Source organism: Sarcophilus harrisii, chromosome 5, assembly GCF_902635505.1.
Source record: "Sarcophilus harrisii chromosome 5, mSarHar1.11, whole genome shotgun sequence".
Lineage (NCBI taxonomy): Eukaryota > Metazoa > Chordata > Mammalia > Dasyuromorphia > Dasyuridae > Sarcophilus > Sarcophilus harrisii.
The window spans coordinates 228,184,839-228,210,284 of NC_045430.1; the positions used below are offsets into that span (position 1 = coordinate 228,184,839).

The following is a 25,446-nucleotide window of genomic DNA, read 5'->3' on the forward strand; positions in this document are numbered from 1 at the left end:
CTTTTATCTTTTATCTGACACATTTTGGAGTTACAGGATTAAATATTTTGAAGCAGAAGAGATTTACAATGTTGTATGGTCCAACTTCCTCCTTTTATAGAGGAGAAAACTAAGGTCTAGAAGTGAAATGACTTGTCCAAGGTCTAAGGGGTGAAGCTAGAATGTGATTCCATGTCTTTAGGAACCAAATATAATATTTTTTCACTATAATAGGATACCTCCCCAAAATATTCACAGTGAACAATAATAAGAGATTATCTTGAAAGGCAGAATGAGGCCAGATTAAGAGTCTTGGATGACTGGCTAAGTACTTGGATTTTCCTTTGAAGGTTAATGAATGTGTGCTGACATGTGTGATAAAAGTGATATTGTGGAAGAATTACTTTGGCAGTGATATATGGAGTAGATAGCCCTGGAGAAAAAGATTAGAGTCTGGGAAATGACTTAAGAAACTATTGCAAAGCTCAGGCAGGAAATATGAAAACTCTGAATGAGGATGATGGCAGTGAAAATATAAGGGAGAGGGCATATTTCAGAAACAGTACATAGAACAAAATGAAAAAAAAAACTTAGGCAAAGATTAAATTGATGTTAGGGAGAGAGGAGGAATAAAAAACGACTTTGAGTTTTCTGGTGTAGACAAGTGGGATAATAGTGCTATTACTAATAGAAACCAGGACAGAGAGAAACAGATTTTTTTTAAGGGAAGATAGGAACTCCCATTTTGGACATGTTGAGTCTAAGAAATAAATATGGTACACAGGTGAAAATGTGTAGGTGGCATAAAAGATAAAGGCTACTCAGAGAAACATTAGAAACCCATTTGAACTGTTGCAAAGTAAGCAGAACTAGGAGAATAATATACACAATGCCTAAAATAATGCAAATAAAAACAACAGAAATGGTAACAGAGCTCCAAATAAAAAGATCATATAAAAGAAAAAGAACCAGCCACAAAGTAATTAGAGAGTTAGGATGGTAGCTTTATGGAATTTAAGAAAGTGGGTGATTATATGTCAAATCTTGCAGATAAATCAGAGAAGATGACTAAGAAGAGCCATTGGATCTGACAGGAGGTCACTTATGACATTTAAGAAACCAATTTTAGGGTCAGAAGCTAAACTATAAAATATTGAGTAGTGAGTAGTGGATCAAAAAGTGGAGAAGTCAAGTAGTTAATGTACAATAATTTTTCCAGAAATTTGATGGAGAAAAAAATAAAGTATGCAATAGCAAAATAGTTTGTGAATAAAATATCATGGAAGACATTCTTATTTTATATACATATTTCACATGTATGTTTACAATGAGAAAATCTGAAAAGAATATGGTGAATAAGAATAAACTGAGGGCACAAGAGAAAGAAATAACTGGTTAAAGAAGCTCTCAGAAGAGAAGAGAAGGCATGGTAGCAAAGGCAGGTAGAGGATTTGTCTTGGAAACAGGGGCTACTTTGTTACCTTATTCAGCAGTAGGAGAGATGGATGTAACAACAGTTATTCTGAGGTAAAAGGAGAAAAGTTGCATTGGGATTGTCTCCTACTTTTTTTGTTGTTGATGAAAAAGCTGTTGCTGTGTGGTGCTGTAAATGAGAGTTGGAGTTTGGACGTGAAGTCTAAAGCAATGTGGGGGGAAAAAGTATGGGACCAACAAGATAACACTAGTATGGGCAGAGATTCAATTCAATAACATATTAATAAAGCTGGCATCGATTTTTTTTGTGGAAGCCTGGAGGGACCCAACATAATTTAAATAATAAATATCTAATAATGACAGTTAGCTTCATGTAGCAATTTAAAATTTGCACAATGCTTTATAAATGTTATTTCATTTTATCCTCTTAACAACTCTGAACCAATGGCACTATTATTATTCCCATTTTACAGATGAGGAAACTGAGGCTAGAGAAGGTCGAGTTACTTGTTCAGGGCCACATAGCTAATGTATCTGAATTAGGATTTTAACCCAGATCTTTCTAAATTCTGGACCAGCGTTTTACCTTAACTTCACTTAGATATTTTTATCTTTCTTTTAATACTTCACTGTGCTCTAGAAATGACACTGTTCTCAAAGGATATCTCCCTTTGGATCACAAGCCCTCCCAAATTGTACTAGATCTTAACAAGTTGGAAAGATTTCAAAAATTAGGCTAATGATGAGCTTAAAATCTATATTCTGATGACAAAGTTTTTTTGTAAACAGTCAACAAGCACTTAATAAGTACCTACTATGTGCCAAGCACTGTTCTAAGTACTGGGGATAGAAAAGAAGGCACAAAAACAGTGCATATTCTCAATGAACTGTTAGTTTCATAGTTATGGTCAGCACATGTGCAAAAATGTTTGTGGCAGCCCTTTTTGTAGTGGACAGAAACTGGAAACTGAGTGGATGCTCCTCAATTGGAGAAGGGCTGAGTAAACTGTGGTATATGAATGTTATGGAATATTATTGTCTGATGAGAAATGACCAGCAGGATGATTTCAAAAAGGCCTGGAGCAGAAGGTTTTGCAAGGGTCAATGTTGAAATTACTTATGCATATTTTTCGTAAATAAAAAGCTTTAATAAAAGATTAGTTATGGTCAGAAAGTCTCATTATCAGAGACTGGCCAGCAGGGGATGACTTTTTTTTTGTCCATAGCAACTAACAAAGACTTGACTAAGTTGAAGGGGCTGCCACCCACACTGCCCTGATGGAGCAAGTCCCATACTGAGGAAATGACAAATCCCTAAAGTGCTGAAGTAAGCAATAGCCATTGTAAGAGCCAGAATAAGCAGAACCCTTTGTTACTTCTTAAGGAATACATAATAGACAATTCTGTTTACTAGGTCCAAAAATTGGGCTTTATAAATTATAAAGCTTCTTCCCCTTCAAGGTTACCTTGGCAGATTCATGCAGGCTTATGATTTTTACTATTAGACAGGCCATGATGACAGCATATTACAGTTTAAATGCTAACAGAAAAGTTCAAAAGTGATTTTTGTATATGACTTCCATTGAAACCATTGAAGGTTAAGGTCCAAACTAATGCATTTGTCATTTCTATTTGCTTGTGTCAAATTCTACTAAAGTGCTTATGTGATAGGTCACACAAGACAGAGATGAGTAACTTGAAATATAATAGGCTCCACTTCAAAATACTTATTATTTGGGTTGACTCAATGCTGACAGAGAAACAAAAAGTACTATTATTTAGGTTTTATAAATTATGGCTAGGGAAATAATCAGAGGGAAAACCTCAGTATTTTAATACCAACAAACATAAAACATTAGCAATGGAAGAAACTTAGAGATCCATTAGTCCAAGCTTAAATAATTAAATAGAGAAAGGGGGATACTTGAATAAGATTGCATTTGAATTTGGTATTGAAGAATGCTTGAGATTTCAATAGGTATAGATAGCAAAGATGGTGGCAGTTTCGGGGGGGGGGTATGTGAGAACATATATGGAACCTGTTTCTGGCAGAGGAAACTTTAGCAAAGACAGATATAGGGAAGTTGTAGCTGTGAAGTAGGGAAAACGAGGGGATAGGTTGAAGAAGGGAACACCATTTCCCTTTTGTAGCATAGCCTGTTCTCCCTGATTGAAGAAAAATAGTCTTAAAGAATGGAGTGGGTTAATTATCACATTCTTCTCTTTGAGACTAAATGAAAGGAATACATAGAAAAGTCCCAAAGAGTCTCTTTTCTTTTAGCTATGGAATAAATAAAAACATTTGGTGCATATAGGGCCCAAGTAATACTAATGTAAAGAAAAGAGACAGTGTAAGATAGTGTCAAGAAAAAAAATTAACTGACTTGGAAAATAGATAAATGAGAGATAATTTAAGAATTATTGGGCTGGTGGGAGGATTCTGGGAAGATGGCTGAGTGGTTCAGAAAATTCCAAGATTTCCAGATTTCCCCCACAAACAAAAAAAAAAGTGCTTTGGGATAAAACATTAGTGAAAAACAAATTAGATTGGTGCAGAACTGGAGTTCTCCAGGAACAACTTGAGAAGTACCAAAGAAAGACCCCAGGACAAAGATATAAACGATGTGAAAAGTAAACACTTCTCAGCTCCACAGAAAGAACAAGTTAGGAACCCTGGGATTAGCTGGGCTCAGAGGCAGCCTCAGCTAGAACTGCAGGAACTTTAACCTCCCAGAGGTTGTGGGGAGTTGGGTATCTAAGTAAGGACAGTTTGAGTGAATCTCTGCCCATAAGGAATGCCAGTCCCAACTGTGCTGGGGAGACTCATCTTGGTTAAGAAGAAACCAGCACACACTCAGAGAATGCAATAGGGAATCTGCTGGTTGCTGGCAATAACAGGAAAGTGGAGTTCTTTTGGAGTTTGGAGTTCCAGGCTAGAGGAAAGAATTGTAATAAAGCCAGAGCATTCCCCATCCCCCAGGATTAGAGATGGTTACCTTCTCTAGTAAAGTAATATTAAATGGCTACCTGCCTTAAAAGAATTTACAGAAGAATTCAAAACAGATTTAAAAAACCAAATGAGAGAGATTGAGAAAAAATTTAAAAAGCATAAAAAAAATTAAAAAAGGAAATCAATCAAATAGAAAAGGAGATCTGGAGTCATAAAGAAGATGATTCTTTGAAAATTAGAATTAAGCATAAGATTGGGGTGAAACAAGATTGCCCACTATCACTATTACTATTAATACTGTATTACGAATGTTAGCTCTAGCAATAAACGAAAAATAAATTAAAAGAATTAGAGTAGGTAATGAGGAAACAAAATTATCACTCTTTGCAGATAATATGATGGTATATTAGAGAATCCACTAAAGACTACTAGAAACAATTAACAAGTTGCAAGATACAAAATAAATCCACACAAATCATCAGCATTTTTGTATATTACCAACAAAGTTCAGCAACAAGAGATACAAGGAGAAATTTCATTTAAAATACTGGAGATTATATCACTAACAAAATCCAACAGTCAGAGTTACAAAGAGAAATTTCATTTAAAGTAACTACTGATAATATAAAATATTTAGGAATCTATCTGCCAAGGGAAAATCAGAAACTTTATGAGCAAAATTACAGACCACTTTTCACACAAATTAAGTCTGATCTAACCAATTGGAAAAATATTAAATATTCTTGGATAGGGCGAGCAAATATAATAAAGATGACAATATTACCTAAACTAATCTATTTATTTAGCGCTATACCAATCAGACTCCCAAAAAACTATTTTAATGACCTAGAAAAAATAACAACAAAATTCATATGGAAAAAAAAAGGTCAAGAATTTCAAGGGAATTAATGAAAAAAAATCAAATGAAGGTGGCTTAGCTGTACCAGATCTAAAATTATATTATAGAGCAGCAGTTAACCAAAACCATTTGGTATTGGCTAAGGAATAGATTAGTTGATCAGTGGAATAGGTTAGGTTCAAGGGATAAAACAGTCAACAAATATAGCAACCTAGTCTTTGACAAACCCAAAGACCCCAGCTTTTGGGATAAGAACTTACTGTTTGATAAAAATTGCTGGGAAAATTGGAAACTAATATGGCAGAAACTAGGCATTGATCCACACTTAACACCGTACACCAAGATAAGGTCAAAATAGGTTCATGACCTAGGCATAAAGAATGAAATTATTAATAAATTAAAGGAACACAGGATAGTTTACCTCTCAGACCTGTGGAAGGGGAAGGACTTTATGACCAAAGCAGAACTAGAGATCATTACTGATCACAAAATAGAAAATTTCAATTATACCAAACTGAAAAGTTTTTGTACAAACAAAACTAATGCAGACAAGATTAGAAGGGAAGCAATAAACTGGGAAAATATTTTTACAGTCAAAGGTTCAGATAAAGGCCTCATTTCCAAAATATATAGAGAATTAACTCTAATTTATAAAAAATCAAGCCATTTTCCAATTGAAAAATGGTCAAAGGATATGAATAGACAATTCTCAGATGAAGAAATTGAAACTATTTCTAGTCATATGAAAAGATGCTCCAAGTCATTATTAATCAGAGAAATGCAAATTAAGACAACTCTAAGATACCACTACACACCTGTCAGATTGGCTAAAATGACAGGAAAAAATAATGATGATTGTTGGAGGGGATGTGGGAAAACTGGGACATTGATGCATTGTTGGTGGAGTTGTGAACAAATCCAACCATTTTGGAGAGTAGTTTGGAACTATGCTCAAAAAGTTATCAAACTGTGCATACCCTTTGATCCAGCAGTGTTACTACTGGGCTTATATCCCAAAGAGATTATAAAGAAGGAAAGGGACCTGTATGTGCATCGAATGTTTGTGGCAGCCCTTTTTGTAGTGGCTAGAAACTGGAAATTGAATGGATGTCCATCAGTTGGAGAATGGCTGAATAAATTGTGGTATATGAATATTATGGAATATTACTGTTCTGTAAGAAATGACCAACAGGATGATTTCAGAAAGGCCTGGAGAGACTTACATGAACTGATGCTGAGTGAAATGAGCAGGACCAGGAGATCATTATATACTTCAACAACAATACTATATAATGACCAGTTCTGATGGACCTGGCCATCCTCAGCAAGGAGATCAACCAAATCATTTCCAATGGAGCAGTAATGAACTGAACCAGCTACGCCCAGAGAAAGAACTCTGGGAGATGACTAAAACCATTACATTGAATTCTAATCCCTATATTTATGCTCCACCTGCATTTTTGATTTCCTTCACAAGCTAATTGTACAATATTTCAGAGTCTGATTCTTTTTGTACAGCAAAATAACGTTTTGGTCATGTATACTTATTGTGTATCTAATTTATATTTTAATGTATTTAACATCTACTGGTCATCCTGCCATCTAGGGGAGGGGGTGGGGGGTAAGAGGTGAAAAATTGGAACAAGAGGTTTGGCAATTGTTAATGCTGTAAAGTTACCCATGCATATAACCTGTAAATAAAAGGCTATTAAATAAATAAATAAAATAAAATAAAATAAAATAAAATGCTGGAGATAATATAAAATATTTGGGAGTCTACCTGCCAAGACAAAGTCAGGAACTATATGAACAAAATTATAACGTACTTTCCACACAAATAAAGTAAGATTTAAACAACTGGAAGAATATCAAGTGCTCATGAGTAGTCATTACAATAAAAGTAACAATTCTACCTAAATTAATTTACTTATTTAGTGCCATACTAATCAAATGGCAAGAAATTACTTTACAGAGCTGGAAAAAGATAGTAATAGTTCATCTGGAAGAATAAAAGATCAAGAATTTCAAGGGAATTAATGAAAAAATGCAAAGGAAGGTGGCCTATTTATACCAGACCTAAAATTATATTTTAAAGCAGTGGCCATCAAAACCATTTGGTACTGACTAAGAAATAGATTAGTTGATCAGTGGAATGAGTTAGCTTCACAAGACACAATAGTCAGCACCTAGAGTAATCTAGTATTTGATAAACCTAAAGATCCTGGGTCCTGGGATAAAGACTCATTTTTTGACAACAATTGTTGGGGAAAATTGGAAATTAGTATGGCAGAAATTAGGCATTGACCCACACTTAATACCGTTTACCAAAATAAGGTCAAAATGGGTTCATGATTTAGACATAAAGAATCATACTATAAATAAAGTAGAACAAAGGATAGTCTCAGATCACAACATAGTATTTTCGCCATTTTTGTTATTTGCTTGCTTTTTTCTGTTTCTCATTTCTTTTCCTTTTTTGATCCTATTTGTCTTATGCAGCATGATAAATGTGGAAATATGTATAGTAGAATTTCATATGTTTGATATATATTGAGTGCTTGCTTGAGTGTTTGAGGGGAGGGAGTGGGGAAGAGAGGAAGAAAAATTTGGAGCACAAAGTTTTGCAAGGGTGAATGTTGAAAACTATCTTTGCATATATTTTGAAAATAAAAAGCTATTATTATTAAAAAAGAAAATCAGAATTGGGCAAGGGGGAGCCAGTGAAGTTATAAGAGATTAAGAAATAATAAAACAAAATATAAAGAATGAAAAAAATAGAAGACAATATGAAACATTTTAGAAAAAAACAATAGCTCTGGAGAAAAGTTAAGAAAAAAACATAAGAATAATAGGAATACCTGAAAACTGTGACTACCCAAGAGAATCTTGATAACAATAATATAAGAAATAATCAATGAAATTGTTGTCAAATGATAGATAAAAAATCCACCAATCTTCACCTCAAAGAGACCCCACAAGGAAAATACATAGGAACATTATTGCTAAATTTTCAAACCCTCATAACAAAGACAAAATTTTACAAGAAACAAACAAACAAAAATTCTAATTCAAATGTTCTGGAGCCAATATTAGAATTGTATAGGATCTACTAGGAGCTGTAATAAAAGAGATGCAGTTTCTGGAATGGTATTGTTAACAATCAAAAGAACTAGACCTATAGCCAAAAATATTATATCCAGAGAAATTAAGTATAATATTAAACAAAAATTCCCCAGATTTTAAAATATTTTGTCTCAACCAAACCTGAAATTTAACATATAAGGGCCAACTTATAAGAGCCAATAATTTCAAAGTCCTCAATAACAACAAACTGTTTATGTTTTATATATGGAAATAAAAACCATATGTCTAGGATTGACATTAATAATTGGGTAGTCCAAAAGCAAGATTGAGGGAAAGTTGAGTATGATCTGGCTATACAAGCAAAACTTTCTAGGAAAAGGTAAAAAATAGTAATTAGGCTAGACAAATGAATTGCAGAGAAAGAAGTGATATAGAGGCTATTAGGAATGGGTGAAGTAGGGAATAATACATACATACACATATTCAAAAATATATACATATTATTCTTCAAACTCTATAAAGAAATATGGGAGAGGGAATAGAATAAGGGGTATAGAAGGGTGTGTAGAATTATGGCAATGGGACAAGGTGTTTTGATTAATAGTAAAGGGTAGAAAAGGACAAGGTGGAGTACAGAAAGATATTTGGATTAAGGAGAGTGGAATAAGGTATATAGATTAATGGAAATGAGATAAAGAGGAAGGGAAAGGGTAGGGGGAGAACATAAGGAAGAGATCCACAGTTGGGGGGGTGGTGATTAAATAATAGTAAGGCATGTTAAAGAGTAAAAATAAAGCAGAAAAGCTAACAGGAATAGGAAATAAGAGGTATAAACAAACACAATTAACAAGGAGTAAATTTTATTAGGGAAAATAAAGCAGGGCTAGTAATCAATAATCTCAGACAAAGTCAAACTTAAAGACTCAATCAAGAGAGTAATCTATGTTATATATCAGTAATATATTGTTTTAGATACATTTCTACATATATGTAATGAGTATGTATGTATGTGTGTAGGCATATATGTATGTATATAGATATGTGTATATATGTGGACAAGTATGCAGGTGTGTATCTATGTATGTATGTATGTATATATTTACATAAATACATCCATGCTTGACTGTAGCCTGCTTGGAGGAAGTGGGGGGGGGAATGAAAGGAAGGGGGGAAGGATAAAACAAAAAGTTCACAGTTCACAAAAGAATAAGAGAAGACAGGAGTGATGAATATAATGTCTTCTATTATTATATCTGTTTTCTTGAAATGGAAATTTATTCTTACATATTTTGAATCCTTCCTGACCTTCTTCTGGCACATAACATTGTTTCCTTTTCTTCCTGTCCTTTTTCTATTTGATTTTTTAATTTTGTATTTAGCTCTAAATCAATCAATCAATCAATAATTATTGGACTATCTGAAAGTCATGATAAAAAAAAAGAAAACAGAGGCATCACCTTTCAAAAAATTATCAAAACTTCCTTGATATCCTAATTCCTGAGAATAAAGTAGAAATAAAAGATCCCATTGATCACTTCCTGAAAGAGATAACAAAATGATAGTTGCCAGAAATATTACAGTAAAATTCCATGTTAAGAAGAAAATGTTGCAAGCAGACAGAAACAAACATTTAAAATAGAGAGACATAGTTAACACTTCCATTTAACGGTTGGAGGGTTTGGAATATGATATTCCAGAAGGAAAAGAAGCTAGGATTATAACTAAGAATAACTAGCATAACTGAGTATAATCCTTAAAATAACTTAAACATCATAAGTCTACCAGAAGACATAGTAAATTATCAAAGCATTAGTTTGTTTTCTATAAGCAACAGGTAAAGTTGTGATACCTTTGAAAGTTCAAAGATTTCCACTAATCAGTTTTGTAGAAACTGAAAGCACTAGATCATCTAGCCTAACTACTTTATTTTAGAAATCTAGAAAGTGATGCTAAGTGGCCTTCCCAATGTCACAGAGGCATTAAGTAGCAGTCAGAATTAAGATTGAGATTTTTTTTTTAATCTCAAATTCATTGTTCTTTTCAATAAAATCACACCTAGGAATGCTAGGTGCAATGAAAAGGACACTAAAATTTCATGTGCACCTATCAAATAGTTCAGGATGTAATATTTCAGTAGAAACAATATAATAAAAAAGGCATTAATTCTTCTTCAGATAATAATTTGCTGATTTGTTTTTATCCTTTTAAAAAACCAGTTAATTTAAGCTTTTCAGTCCTATGTTTCAGTATAAAACACTTCATCCTTTCTTCAAGAGAAATGTCTGGTTTTATCATTTGCATTTGAGCATACAAAGCTTTTGTCCATTCAATGGGCAATGGATCAGAGACAAAAGCAACCTTTCTATATTTTTCCTAAGAACTACATACACAGAATGACATTTAGGTGTTTTAGTTTGTCTTGGTGTATCATTCAGTAGTGAGTTGTAGCTTAAGCGAATTCTAACCATGCAAAAAATTTTAGTGGCTGCCCTTTCTGAGTCCTTGGATCATGGAAGGTAGATGAAGCAACGTTCTAACCCATCACTATTTTCCTTAGCTTGACCTTTTCAAGTCATGAACAGATTTCCATTTTTGGTTTTAAGTTGAAACCAGCTTTTTAATGATGTAACCCCTCCTTCTTTCTCTAGAAGACTGAATTTAAGAGTATAAGATTGCTTTTATCCTACAGTGAGCTCTTTTATTTTGTTTGTTATTAGAATAATTTTTTATCATATGATGGTTTGGTTTGCCTCTGTAGAAATAATTGTTGTCTTTGTAAGAGCACTTTATTGAAGTGCAGGAAAGTTAGATGCCCTTCCTCCAGTTGCTTAGTAGGCAAGGCAACACACATTTTTTAAGTACTTAACTATGTCCCACAGTGCTGTGCTAAATATTGGAAGTACAAATACAAGAAAAAAGAAACACAAACCCTGCCCGCAAAGGGATTGCATTCTAATGAAAGAAGATAATATACAAAAGATAACTGGAAAGAAGGTGTGTGTTTGGAGAGGATGAAGGCTCTTGACAAGGTACATGGTGTTGAATTCCAGTTTATCTAGGAGAGGAATGAAGATTCATTGATGTGAGCCCCTCCTCAAAATGGAGGCTCTAAGAACTCACCAATGGCAGAAAGCATTGGAGGGTGTATCTTATGGCTATAAAAGGGCTACAACCCTGAAGAACTGGAATGCTGTTTCTGATCACTTTTACTGCTGCTAATCTGTGCATTTATTTTCTTCTTTTTCTTCTTTCATGTCTTATGAAACTTATCCCACATTTCTTAAGTATAAAAATACTCTTTTTTCTTCCATGAGGTAGACTAACCATCTCAGTAGGTCCTATCTAAGAGTGACTCTTCAAAAGTTGTGCTTGTTTATTCTGAGTTCTAAGAAATAGCTTTTTGGCTAAAGTTATTTATTTTTCCCCTCATTCCTTTCTCTAAACTACTTCTAGTTTCAATACCATTCTGGAATCTAGAAGATTTGAGAAGCATGAGGGTTTTTAGAAAGATGGTCTCTGGATAATGAGATTACAATAATGATCATTGGAGCAAGTCTATTTAAGAATCATAGAATCTCTGAGCTGGGGAGCCTTAGAGGTCATTTATGCAAGGGGATGGACAAGGCCTGTCTTTTTTTATAGCACACTGAACATAGTGGGAATATAGCAAACATTTTAAAAACTGAAACCCCCATTGTAAAATTGAAAAACTCCACAGATTATTAATCACTAAAGAATCTTAGTTTTTAATACAATGATATTTTTAAATGATATTATGATTGTTCTACTAAAATATTTTATTTTCTTAAAGTACATGGGAATATATCATTGATCTTTCTATATTCCTTGATTGCTGGTGTGTGTTGCATAATGAAAAAACTGCCATTTAGTTTTTGTCATATACTGAAGAAGTCTGTAAACATCCTGAAAGTGTGATTTCCTCTCCAGTGCTTTACACTGTACTGACTTCACAGTCAATGAATGCTTTTATAGGCATTCTATACCTGTTCATATGAAAAGGAAGTTGTATTGCTTTCAAAAGTTGCTTCTCTAAAGTTCCAGCTAAGCAGTTTAACTCTAGTGAAAAAATGATTTGTCTTTATAGCACAAATAGAGACAGATGGTGCAAAACCCATTGAGAAATGCACTGAGATCATCTGAACACATTAACTTTTATAATACCCTTCAGGTGTGGTCATCTAGTTTGCTTAAAGAGTTCCAGTAATGGAGAACTCACTACTTCCCGAAGCACCTCATTCTATGCTAATTGGACAACTATAATAGGAAATTTTTATTGACCTTAAACTTACAATCTACCTCTCTAAAACCTCTATCTCCATCCTGACCTCTGAGATCAAGAACCAAGTCTAATCTTTTCACATGACAGCCCTTAAAATATTTGAAAGCAATCATCCTATTCTCCCAGTCTTTTCTTCTCCATGCTAAACATCCAGAATTCCTTCATCTAATCCTTGCGTCTTATGTTTCTTGTCCTCTCTCTATTCTGATCACCTTTCTTTGAATATATTCTGGTTTTTCAAAGCATTTTCTAAATTGTGGCGCTGAGGATTGCCCAAAGTAGGACAGACTATTGGATGACAGTAACCTACTTTATTCTGGAAACCAGTCCTCCATTAATCTACCCTAAGATCATTTAGCTTTATTGACTTCCATTTTGCCCTACTTTCCTAATATCCAGATATTTTTTCCTATTTCATCTTATGATTAATATTTTTTTCCTTTGCCCTTCTCCCCCAATTAAAAAAACACAATAACCTCCTGTAACAAATATAGTCAAGCATCACGTTTGTTCCGTTTTGCACTATTAAACCATCTCCTCTCTATCAGAAGGTGAGTAGTATTCTTTATCAAATAGTCATGGCATTGATTAGAGAACTTCAGCCTTTCAAAATTATTTGACTTTCCAATATTGCTATTTTAGAAATTTCTTTTTTTTTTCAGCTCATTTTGCTATTTATAAAAGTTAGTCATTCAAACAGTTTCAAATCCATTAAACCTTATGTTTGCTTATCTTTCTCCATTCCATCCACAGGGATATGATTTTTTTTCAAATATCACAATAACTTTGCTACTCCCATAGTATGTCAAATGAATATAAAGTACTTTGAAAACTTTCAATTTTGACTCAGATATCTGCTAGGTGGATAGAAAGAGTGCTAGAATTGGAGACAGGAAGAGCTGGATTTCAATTTTGTAACACACACTAGTTATATAACCCTGGGCAAGTCAATTAAACCTTTATTTGGCTGAGTTTCAACTTCTTTAAAAGAAGAAAAGGAACAGCAACCTCCTAATGTTGTTAAGATAAAATGAGATAACATTTAAGTTGGATAGCTCAAAAACCAGGGAGATTTATTGCTGGTCAATATCAGAAAGACAAGAATTTGGAATAAAGGAAATTTAGCAGTTCAGTCTAGCCTTTTTGTTTATGATTCCTCCACTTCATGGAAAGATATAGGAAATCTTGGAAATGATGTTGGCTTCAAATCCTAAACGTAACACAGTTCTTGTGTTTGTGTTTGTGTTTGTGTGTGTGTGTGTGTGTGTGTGTGTGTGTGTATGTGTGTGTATATGTTCTCATTGAGTTGCCTGAAATGGATTTTGGGAGCATGGGATCCCTATAGTAAGTTAAATGGAAAATAGAAGGAGGTTCTAAACCTTAGCTAATTCTCTGGAATAAAGGATTGTGATCCAGGACCAGATATGGGAATTTAGAAGAAAAAACAGTATATTAGTTAAGGAGGACTCTTTGGCTTTTTCTTGCTCAAGTTTTTTAGGAGTATGTGATGGCTATAACATAGCCATAGACTGTAACTGTATGGATATGTATACATATATTGTGTTTAACATATACTTTAACATATTTAACATGCATTGGTCTGCCTGCCATCCAGGGAAGAGGGTGGAGGGAAGGAGGGAAAAAGTTGGAACAGAGGTTTTGCAAGGGTCAATGCTGAAAAATTACCCATGCATATAACTTGTAAATAAAAAGTTATAACAACAACAAAAAAACACATAGCCATAGACTGAAAAGCCTCTGATCAGAGAGAGGCACTTTAGTAGGCAATAGTTGAAATGACTTGTAGGAGACCCTGAAAAGATGCAGACTAGCAGAAATTTAGGGTCAAGAGAAACAATACCACCATATACCCAGAAAAGATACAAAACAATGACTATAAAATCAGTAGAGCAACAGTGTGCATTGTCTACATATCAGTTATGGCTACAATGCCAGTGTAGTTGTGCTTAACAGAGATGATATACAAAACAAAGGTATTATTGAAGGATATCAGTAGCCCTGTGGTATCAGAAATAGGAGATATTGTGGATCTTTTTGTGCTTTATCCATGTGTTCCCTATGTATGTCTTTGCTACATGTATTTTTGGCTCATGTGTCTTCACACATGCTCTCTGGCTTCCATTTTTCCAACATATATACTTCTCATGTATAAACTCTGGGCATATGTTGTATGTGTCATGGCCACATATATATTTCTTACATGTTTATCTACTGGTGCACATGAGTATGTATGAAATATTCTGGCCTTATATTTATGGAGGATATACTCTAAAACAACTTTGCTACTGGATCATTTTATTAAATGCCTTTACTTTGAATTATTACCCATGGCTAACTAATAAGAGTAAGCTCATTTGTGAGACTCATGTACCATAGTTTTTGAATGGGGACAAATTAACACGATGTCTTGAATTTTGAGTAGTTTTTTTTTCTTTTTTGAATTTCCAGGTATAAGAAATATAGGGGAGGGACCCAGTTGCTACACTTAAAAAAGGTGAGATTACACATATTTTTAAAGGTTATGATATCAATCACTATATTCACTTACTTTTTACACTTATAAGCCAATTTTTTGGAGATCTAAAATTGCACATTTGAAGATGCTTGTGTATTGAAAAATGAAGATTGACTAAAGCATGGATTTATTCTGAAATGTATTTGGCTACTTTATCAGTCATAAAGTGATCTTCATGATTTGGGGACCTAGAATTCTTGATTTGATTTTAAATTACCTTATTTATTCATTAATTTTCCTTTTGAGTGGTATAAATGAGATTTTTTGTAAAACAGCTGTGACTAACTCCCTTAGCATTAGTGTCTTTTGTTAAATGTGAGGGAAAATATGAAAGTTTTAGATAAAATATAAAGTCATACTTTATAAGCAAAGCAACACAGATGCCTTTTAAGAATTTAATATGATACACCCACACAGCCTGAGTCAGAAGGCTGATTAAAAAACTTTTAAATTATAAAATAGCTGAAAACTCAGGTATTTTAAAAATGATAGAATGATCTTTATTATTATTAGTTTGGGTAACAACTACAAATTATGGGCTGGAGCCCACACTCAGAATCTCAAAAGCTTAAGCTTGAGAATATGAACAGCTGAAAATAAAAAACCATGCACATCACTTTTCATAAGAGAAGCCAGAGGAATAATAGCTGCTCTTGGTTCCTTTCTATGCTGTAAATAATCCCCTGTGGACAAAATGACTTCTGATGTTCTCCAAATCCAAGTGTACAAATATATAACCAGAATATATAGAAAAAAGTCTTTGTACAAAACCAGAAACAAATAGCTTACTTTTAAAATGTTATAATGAACTCCAGAAAATTTGGCAGCTAGACAATGAGTGTGCTGTAATAGATGGGCATACTGTGTTTTTTCTAGATATTAATAAGGCATTTTACAAAAAAGATTAACTCCTCAGGTCACAAAGGAAGCAACTGTTTTGTATAACCAAAATAATTTAATAGATTTATTACACATTTGTCTAAATAATGAGCTCACACCAAGGAATAACCTACCTGTAGTTGGCATGAGTGATGCTTCTCTGACTTAAAAGTAAATTCTAAGAAGGTAAGGTTCATTTTTTCCATTACAATGCTTGTGGCCTCAAAGAAAAGTAAAATAAAAATCAATATTCCTTCCTCTCCCCAAGAAAAGAGTGATATCCAGGAAAAAATTTTCAAAGATGCATGAGTTACAAGACCCCCATGACTTCCATGAATTCAGATCTTTCATCTCAGTGAAAAAAAGATCAGAAAAATATTTGTGCTAAAAAAACTACTTGGATATGATTCATTATTTGGGTGGGCAATTGTAAAATTTGTCTTCCATGCAAGGAACTGAACTAGTGGCTGCCATCTGAAATATCCACTATTAGCATTTGGAAAACTGAAAAACCAAATATATGTGCCACATTTATGTCACGGGAAATATTTAAATATGAATAAATTCTTTGGGAAAGTTGAGAAATAGGAAGGAAAAAAAGGCAAACTTTTCCCATTGCTACTACTTTAGGTGCATCTGATTTACATTTTCAAGCTTGCGTTTTTAGAAGGATTAAAAGCTAAATGCTACTGATATCTGTATAAGCTTCTATATTTGGAGTGTAGAAGGCTGAACTGATACCTATCTTGTAAATAATTTTGTTATTCCCCATTCTTAATAATATAAAGAATTTGTAACCTAGTATTGTAACATGGGGAACTCATTTGTATATAGCGTTGAACTTTAAGACTGTTCAGACAATGTCATCTATTAGCATGGCATTGATAATAATATAACTCTTCTATTAGATACATTGTTAATAAGGAGAAGACAAGAAGGAAGGGACCAGAGTTTTGTATGCTATAAATATATTCTCAAGAGATTTGCAAACATGACAGAAGTGCCTCTAAACTGGATAGAAACCAATTGGATGCTCAACAAAGACATGGAACATAGAGCTAATGATTAAAGACCCTCTGAGAATTAGGAAAATGTTCCATTGGCAAAATCAATTTCCAGTTAGAGAATAAAATTCCCAGATAATACACCATAGGGTTGATACAACCTTTTCCTTACCAGAAATTTTCAACTCCATAGATACATTTTAAAATAATAGTAAGTATGAAAACAGGATTCCATTTTCAGAAATGGACGGATAACCAACCTGACTAGAATTGCATCAGATTTTTTCTCTATAAGAGAAAATTCTCAACTTCTGCTCTTTCCCCCCATGTATATATAGCCACTAAGGGCTAACTTGGCCAAATGTCTCTGAACAGGAAGTAAGTTTTTAGCATATTCATGATATAGGTTACTATTCAGTGTTCCAGTTTGTCAGATCAGATCTATCTGGTCTATGAAAGTGCTGAAGAAAGTATAGCTCTAGTTCAGAAATTTAAGGCTTTGATAACCCATAAACACTAGTGAAGCTCACTCTTCCTTGCTAATAAGCAATTAGGTTTGTGCTTATAGTTGACAAGTGAAAAATCTGATAACGAATTTACAATTATTCCTTGTTTATAGACAGTGAACCGGTTTCAAATGAACTGTAAACTTTATTCCTTTCCTATTATGTGCAGTTATGAGAAGAACACAGAAGGGAAATATTTATATTCATAGCCATGTGTATACTTTGAAAAAAAAAAGGACACAGAGATTATATTTTTGGGGGGCTACAAGATCATCTTACTGGCAATAACTTGGCTGCTAAACCTGATGCCCATTCACTGAAGTTATGTAGATCTATGTTTTTCATTCTGGAAAAATTGCCCTGAGAATTTGGATATGGACCTACTAAAGTTAGTTTGCTTTTCATAATCCTGACTATGGCTAGATAGTTTTTCCTTGATGTTTATTGAGTTATTTGCATTTGGGATGTTTGCCTTTGAAGGATCCTATAAATCCTCACCTGCACTTTTATTGTTCAACAGGCCCAATAAAAGACTATGAATTACTTTAAAAGTACAACCATGCTAAACCATAAGAATCTAAGGAAAAGAAGTTATTTAAAGAAAACAAAACAGAATAATTGGCTGATGTCTGTCTTTGAAATACAGCATGCTGTCAATCAAGGTATACTCAGGCATGGCTGGAAAAAAAACACACAACAGCAACAACAATTGAAAAGTTTCTTGGGGTTAGCCAAATGGACAACTGTGAAACAGTTCAATTGAAACAAAATTTACTTAGCATAACAATGGCCAAAACTGTGAGGGACTTTAGCAACTACTTAGTCTAATCTCTGAATTTTTTTTTTTATTTATGTTTCATACCATTCAATGTCTGTTCTGTCAAGCAACTTATTGCCCTTCATTCTTTTTTTTTCCCCTAATCTCTGAATTTTACAAATGAGAGTTGAGACTCAAAGAAGTTAAAAATCCTAACTAAGTTGACATGATTGGCAAGTAATAGAAATGGTATTCGAATTTGGAACTAATTGCCAATATTTTCTATACTCCATATTGCCTTCAGTTAACTGATGCTAGTACATGCAGAGGTTGAAGTCACAGATTTAGAGTTGGAAAAAGTGAGAGAACATGTAGTTCTTCAGGGGTTCTTACCTTGAGGTCTATGAACTTGTTTTAAAATTTTAATTTATTGTATTTTAAAATTAAAATAAAAAAAATTCCTTTGTAATCCTATGTATTTTATTCATTTAAAATCGCTTTTGAGAAGGGTCCAAAGGCTTTATCATACTTTCAAAGGAGTTTATGGTGTACCAAAAAGGTTAAGAACCCATGATATAGTCCAGTACTCTTATTTTACAGATAAAATCAAAGTTTCAGAGGTAAAATGATTTGCCTAGGGTCATTTGATAAATAAATGAAATTCAATATCAGATTCTTCTAAATACAATAGATCTTTCATTACTTAATTTTCCTCATACACTTTAATATATATTTTAATAACCCTTTTAAGATCTAGTCTTTATAGTTCTTTATATCCAACTCCAGTGACCTTCACCACTATTTGATTGAGTCATTATCATATGATATTTTAAAATGAGCTGACTCTTTTACTTTCCAAAAATAAAGACCTTTTTGTCATCTTCCTAACTATTCTCAAACAATGATACCAGGTACCACATTTGTGCTACAATTACTGATATATATAATTACAATCCTGGGACACAGGAAAATGCTGAAGTGCCTTCTGGATCATCACAGGAAAATTTAATTATCCTCAGGAGAATTTTATTTTTAAATGTATTTAATTGAATTTCAGTTCTTTAAAAAAGAACAATCCATGTATGACATATGTAGTAATCTATATTAACTAGAATATTTGATAATACAACATGCTATTCCAAGGCCATACTACATATCAGAGAGCTTAATTTATCTTTTCAGCACTACAAAGACATGACTTTAGATTTGGCCATATTTTTTTGAGCCTATAATATATATCACAACCCAAATTTTCTTTTTCCAATTTTTTCTACTCAGTATGAAACATATAATGCTTAAAAGTCAGGATGTTTCTAATCCAAAGACAACTATTCACCTTTAATCTATCATAAAATTACCAAATACAAAACCAATTTAGTAATGCTTGAGGGAAATAAAAGAGCTTAATGAAAGATATAAACAAATATCAGAGTCTAGGCTATGCTTTTCTTGTGGTCATGGCAAAGACAATTTCAAGAGTATTGCTTTGGTCAATGCAAGTTAAGAAAGCTTATATTAAGCTATTATGAGAGTCATCGAGTTCTCTTTAAAGAAAAGTATTTTTTTAAAGATTGAATCATAAATTACACATTGTACCTTGTTCACTGACAAGATCAGTATTGTACTGCATTTGCATCAAACCCATTATCAGCGTTTCTGTTGCCTAGCTACTGCAAATGTGAAGTTTAATGCACTTTTGATGGATATTTAAATTGTAACAGCCATTCAACTATGCAGGCTTATAGAAAATGAAATGGTTGGTCTTATTCAAATCAAAATGAACTCCTATTTTTAGCAAAGGTTCAGCCTTTCTAAGTTTTATGGAAAGACATGCTACTTACTGCACAAGGGGAGAGTTGGCCAACAATTTCTATACCAAGTCCTTTTAGACTCCTATAAGTTATATTACTAATGCCAGATTTTAGGATATATATAAAGGGAAAAAACACTTTCTGCAGTTTCTGCAGATATTTTAGATATCCTGCATAACTTATGGGAAGATAGTGGTAGAAGCTGCACGAGATGGTCAGATATGGAAGGGTTGCTGTAGGGAGTACTCACATTACTGAGAGAATAGATGACATCATGGCATCAAAATTTACCTTCCCTTTGAGATTATCTCCAATTTACTCTGTATTTTTCTTTCTTTCTTTCTTTTTTGTATATATATATATATATATATATATATATATATATATATATTTGCACAATGTATCCATTATTATTGTGACTTCTTTGAGGGCAGGGATTATTTTTGCCTCTATGTGTATCCCTAACACTTGGTCCAGTGCCAAGTATATGGTAGGTGCTTTGATGACTTGACTTATATACATATAAAAATATATGTATATATGTGTTTATGATATAAATTTATATCCTCTCTAAATGTGTGTTTTCAGAATGTTACAAATGTCTTAGTATAGGTTTAACATATTAAAGCTGAACTCGTTGTGTGTGTGTATGATATATAAAACACATACAAACAAAGATGGCTCTTCATCATGGAGAGTATGTGTTATTTTTGTTTTTCTTGACTGTATTCAAAGTAACAAAATCACCTTCTTGATCTTACCTGTTCCCATGCAAATACATGCTGATTGAAATAGAATTGAATCTGTTCATTTGCAATATTAATGCATAGCTGCTCAAAGGAATTTTTTCTGAAGTTTTCAAAGCCAAAAATGTCCAGGATGCCAATATTCAGCTCACCATCCGTCCCACTGAAAGAATTAAGCAAGCATTAAATTGTGTTTTCAGTTATTTTCTTGAAAGATATAAATATTAATCAATAAAGGATATAAAACAACTCGTCTCAGGAAAATTCTCAGTTAAGCTTTTGCAAATGTCGTACTGTGATTAGGCTTAAGAAATGACAACTGAGATTTACATATAAATGGTTGCTTGGGCTTAAGAAATCACAATTGGGACATACATATAAATGGTTGCTTTTCTAAACTGTGTAAATTTCATTCCACAAAACATGGAGAAGAAGGTTTCACCAACACAGCATTTCAAAGACACAGTATTTTTGCTGCACTGTGGAAACCTCTTGTTTCTGCTACATGACCTATTTAAGCGATGACAAGATGGTTCAGTAAGAAGAGTACTGAATTTGGCATCAGAGGATCTGGGCTTAATTACTAGATTTATGATTTAATGTCAGCTTAACTATAGACAAATCATTTGACCCCTTTGGAGCCCAAGTTTTTCATCCATCAAGGTGTAAGGACTGCATGAGATAGTCTTTAAGATCCCTTCCTGCTCTAAATTTCTGATTATATTAAAATCTATAGGTATAAGCATCAACTTCTATGTGAATGATTTTTACCCCTATTACTTTTTTTAAGTTAACAAAAAAAGTATTTCAAAAGTTACTTTGTAAATAGTGCAATTGCTCTCAAAGGATATTCTGTTTCAACAGATGTGTTCTGACATTTTGGATGCTATGATGCTTCAGTGAAAAAACATTTTAAAAAGAACTTTGCTTAAAATGAATTTTACTTACCCAGAAGTATGATGAAGCATAGTATTTACAAGATAAACAAAATATGTCTAACATGGACTAGCATCAAAATATGTAGGACTTCTGTCAAAAAACTAAACAAAAAGGCTGCTCTTGTGGAATAGAAATTTCATGTCCACATCTCCTGACTCTACCACTGAACTGGCAACATAAACAATACCATGTCTCACAATAAAAAATGTTGTGCCATAAGCAAAACCCTCTAAAAAAGCCCCAAATCAAGAACCTCTGTTAGAATATATTCATGGTTTGGTAGACTATATCCTTTGTATTATTTGCTTATAATGTTATTTTTTTCCTAATCAAATGTAGTCATTTGGAAACAGCCTTAAAGTGGGGAATTCATTAGAATGGATATAACAATGTTGAAGGACAAAGGGAATATGAAATAAGAGGACAATGGGTCATTTTAGGTGGCAGTCTTAACCAGTCTGCCTAGTTGGACAATATTGATATTTAGTTTCAAAACAAGGATTATTTTGAGAGGGATTAATTAAGTGCATTGTTTTAAGATTATTTAGCTATTTTGTTGTAGAATGATTTTTTTCTGAACTATTCAGACACCTTATTTTATTGAGTAGGTGAATATTATTCGGTGAAATTGCTGGTAGGTTCTATGGAACTGGAAAAACTTTTAATGCATATTCTATATAATTGTCACCTGAGGAACAGCCCAGTTAGTCAGCTGAAATAGAATACCAGCCATATTGATAGTACTTCAGTCATTCATGGTCAACTTACTGTGACCTTATGGATAATACTATTCATGGGGATTTTTGTGGCCAAAATATTGAAGTGGTTTGCCAATTTATTCTCTAGAAATTAACTTTTCAATGCCCTGTACAGTGCCCAAAGGGCTATAAGTTGTTTGGGTACAATGGGTATGATGGTTAGGTTGATCTGTTTCTGTCTTGGATCATTCTTCTCTTTCTATTTTCTTCACTGCTATTCTGGCTGGTTTCATTTCCATAGAACAAAAGTTCCTCCCCAATTGAGCTCATTACTTCTAATATCACTACCAGGCTGCTGACTCAAGTCTTGGTTGACATTACCTCTCCTACCCTCCTTTGATCTCTAATTGGAGGACTCAAGGGTGGAGTACTAAATTCCTACCAACTCCTTATCTTATAAGGAGCTAGACTTTCAGTTCCTTCCACTTTGCATCTACTTCTATCTACCTGTTTCCCTTCCATAAAATTAGAGGGATACCCCCACATCATCCCCTCTACTTTCTTACCACCTTTTGTGTGTTGTTTCCTCCTATTACTTTGTTAGGTCTCAGAGGCAGGGACCATCTTTCTTTTTATTAATTGTATCTCCAGTGCTTAGCCCAGTGTCCAGCAAATAGTAGGAACTTAATAAAGATTTGTTAGATTGGGTTACTGGAGATCTAATGAGCTGGTATGAGTTTAATAACCATCTCTATATAGAAGACTCCCATGTCTAAATAGTTAGCTTTTAGTCTTTCTCTAGTTTTGTATCTTTAATTGCTCACTGGCCATTTCAAACTACTTATTCCAAAGACATTTCAAATTCAACATGTGCAAAATAGAACTCAATATCTTTGCCCCCAAATGTGACCCTTTTTCAAATGTCATTATTTTTATCAAAAATTCTTCCATGCACCAAGGTTTACCACCTCAGATTTTCCTTTGGTTCCTTATTCCACCATACTCTACGTGTCCAATAAGTTGCTCAAACTTGGTACTTCTACTTCTGCAACATCTCTCCTATCTGCCCCTTCTCTCTACTTCCATCTGTCCTACCTTTGGTCAAGCTCTCATTACTTTCCACCAGGACTAATGTAATGGCTTCCTAATTGGTTGCTCTGGTCTCAAGTCTCTTTCCATTCCTATTTATCCTTCACATGACTGACAAAATAATTTTCCTAAATCACATATTTAATAACATTCTCCTCTTTTTGACTTTTAAAGTCTTTCATACCTGGCTCCAGACTATTCTTCGGGTCTCAGAATTATTACTGTCTGTCCCTATCTTCATCCCAATATAATTTCATCCAAACTGACTATTCCCTGTTCTACACAAATGATGCTGCATTATCCTTCTGTATTTCTTTTCACTGACTTTCTATCATTCCTGAAACATGTTCTCTACTTATATCTACCTGAGACAATTTCTCTCTTCCTGATTCTTCTTCAGATATTAATTTCCTCCCTTCATAACTACATTGTATTTACATTGAATTCAGTCTACACATATATTCTGTATTTATTTATATATACATTTGGGGGGGATAAAAATCTTAGTTTAGTTTTAAAGCAATAAATCATAAAGCTAGTTTAACACTATGCTAGGACTTTTGAGACACTCTGTGATACTTACATACTGACATATAAATAAATGTAATATGTATATGATTTACATGTACATATACATCTAAGTATACATATGTACAGCTCTATCTCTATCTATAGATATCTCAGTGCTTATGCACAGATATAAATACTATTTATCCTAATAAAATTTAAGTTCCTGGCAACAGGGCATGGTATTTTTTTTTGTCTTTTTCTTTCTGTCACTTAGCCTCATAAATACTAGGTGCTTAGCAAATGCTTAATTAATTGATCTGTTTTTGTACAAGAAGATTCCTCACTGGAAGTTCCTTATACTAGTGAAATTGCACGTTGAGTGAAAAAAAATCATAGATTTTTCAAAGCATTGTGGTAATGAAGAGTTTTAAGGGGAAAAAAAGGACTACTGTGCTAAGCAGTGGATTTATTGAACCCTACGTTGGAGAATTAAAAAGGACTATTTAGAGACAGCTGCTGAAATTCATTTTCACAGTGACTAAATAAAAAGCAAAGAGCACGCACAGCTCTATGTAGGTTGTGGATGGGGTGAATTTTTCTATATCCCTTTTACCTTTGTGATGCATCATGCTTCAGTAAACTGTTAATGCGATTGACGATCCAACTGAAGAGTTGACCGTAGAGTGTCTTTGCAGTAGCATCTCTGACGTCATTAGCTTTTTCCATGGTATTAGGACGAATAATTGTTTCTCCTCGAGTCACTACACAGTGGGAGGTGAGAGCTTCTTGTAGCTCATCTGCCTGAATGAAAAGCAAAGTGGCAGCTGAAAAACAAACAGATGAGAAATGCCAGTTATGGGGATAATAATAATAACAGTTGAAACATTTAGTTCTTTTTTGCTGACAAAGTGCTCTCCTCGTGATAGCCCTGTGAAATTGGTAGTCCAGGCACTAATTTCCCCATTTTACATATAAGGAAAATGAGGCTGAGTGAGATTATGGGATTCCCTTAGATTATGGGATTCACATAGCTAGTTAATAAATGGGCTGAGTTTTGAATCTAGGTGTTCTTACTTCAAAGCTAATATTCTTTTTACTTTATCCAAACTGGGGCAGGAGTGAAATAAGGGTAGCATGGGGGGAATGTCTTTTTACTTGTCTTTTACTGTCAAGAATAATTATAACAATCACAAAAACATCACTACCACCACCTCCTACCACTACTATCACTCCTCACAATTATATAGCATTTTCCTCATAATAATCCTTAAAAGGAATCAGAACAAGCCTTTAATAGATGAAAAACAGAAACTCTGGGAAATGACTTCATGATTACATAGTATATCTGAGGCAGAATTTGAATTC

The 25,446-nt window shown here is 33.5% G+C and overlaps 1 protein-coding gene across 1 annotated transcript in view; it reads right to left on the bottom strand.

Moving 5' to 3' along the window:
* MYO3A (myosin IIIA) overlaps positions 1–25,446 on the bottom strand; it is a 221,648-nt gene that overhangs the window by 74,441 nt on the left and 121,761 nt on the right. The window contains exons 17-18 of the mRNA XM_031940242.1: positions 24,695–24,905; positions 20,861–21,008 (exon numbers count right to left, since the gene is read on the bottom strand). Coding sequence (XP_031796102.1) covers positions 20,861–21,008; positions 24,695–24,905 — 359 coding nt within the window. The remainder of the gene's footprint in view (positions 1–20,860; positions 21,009–24,694; positions 24,906–25,446) is intronic.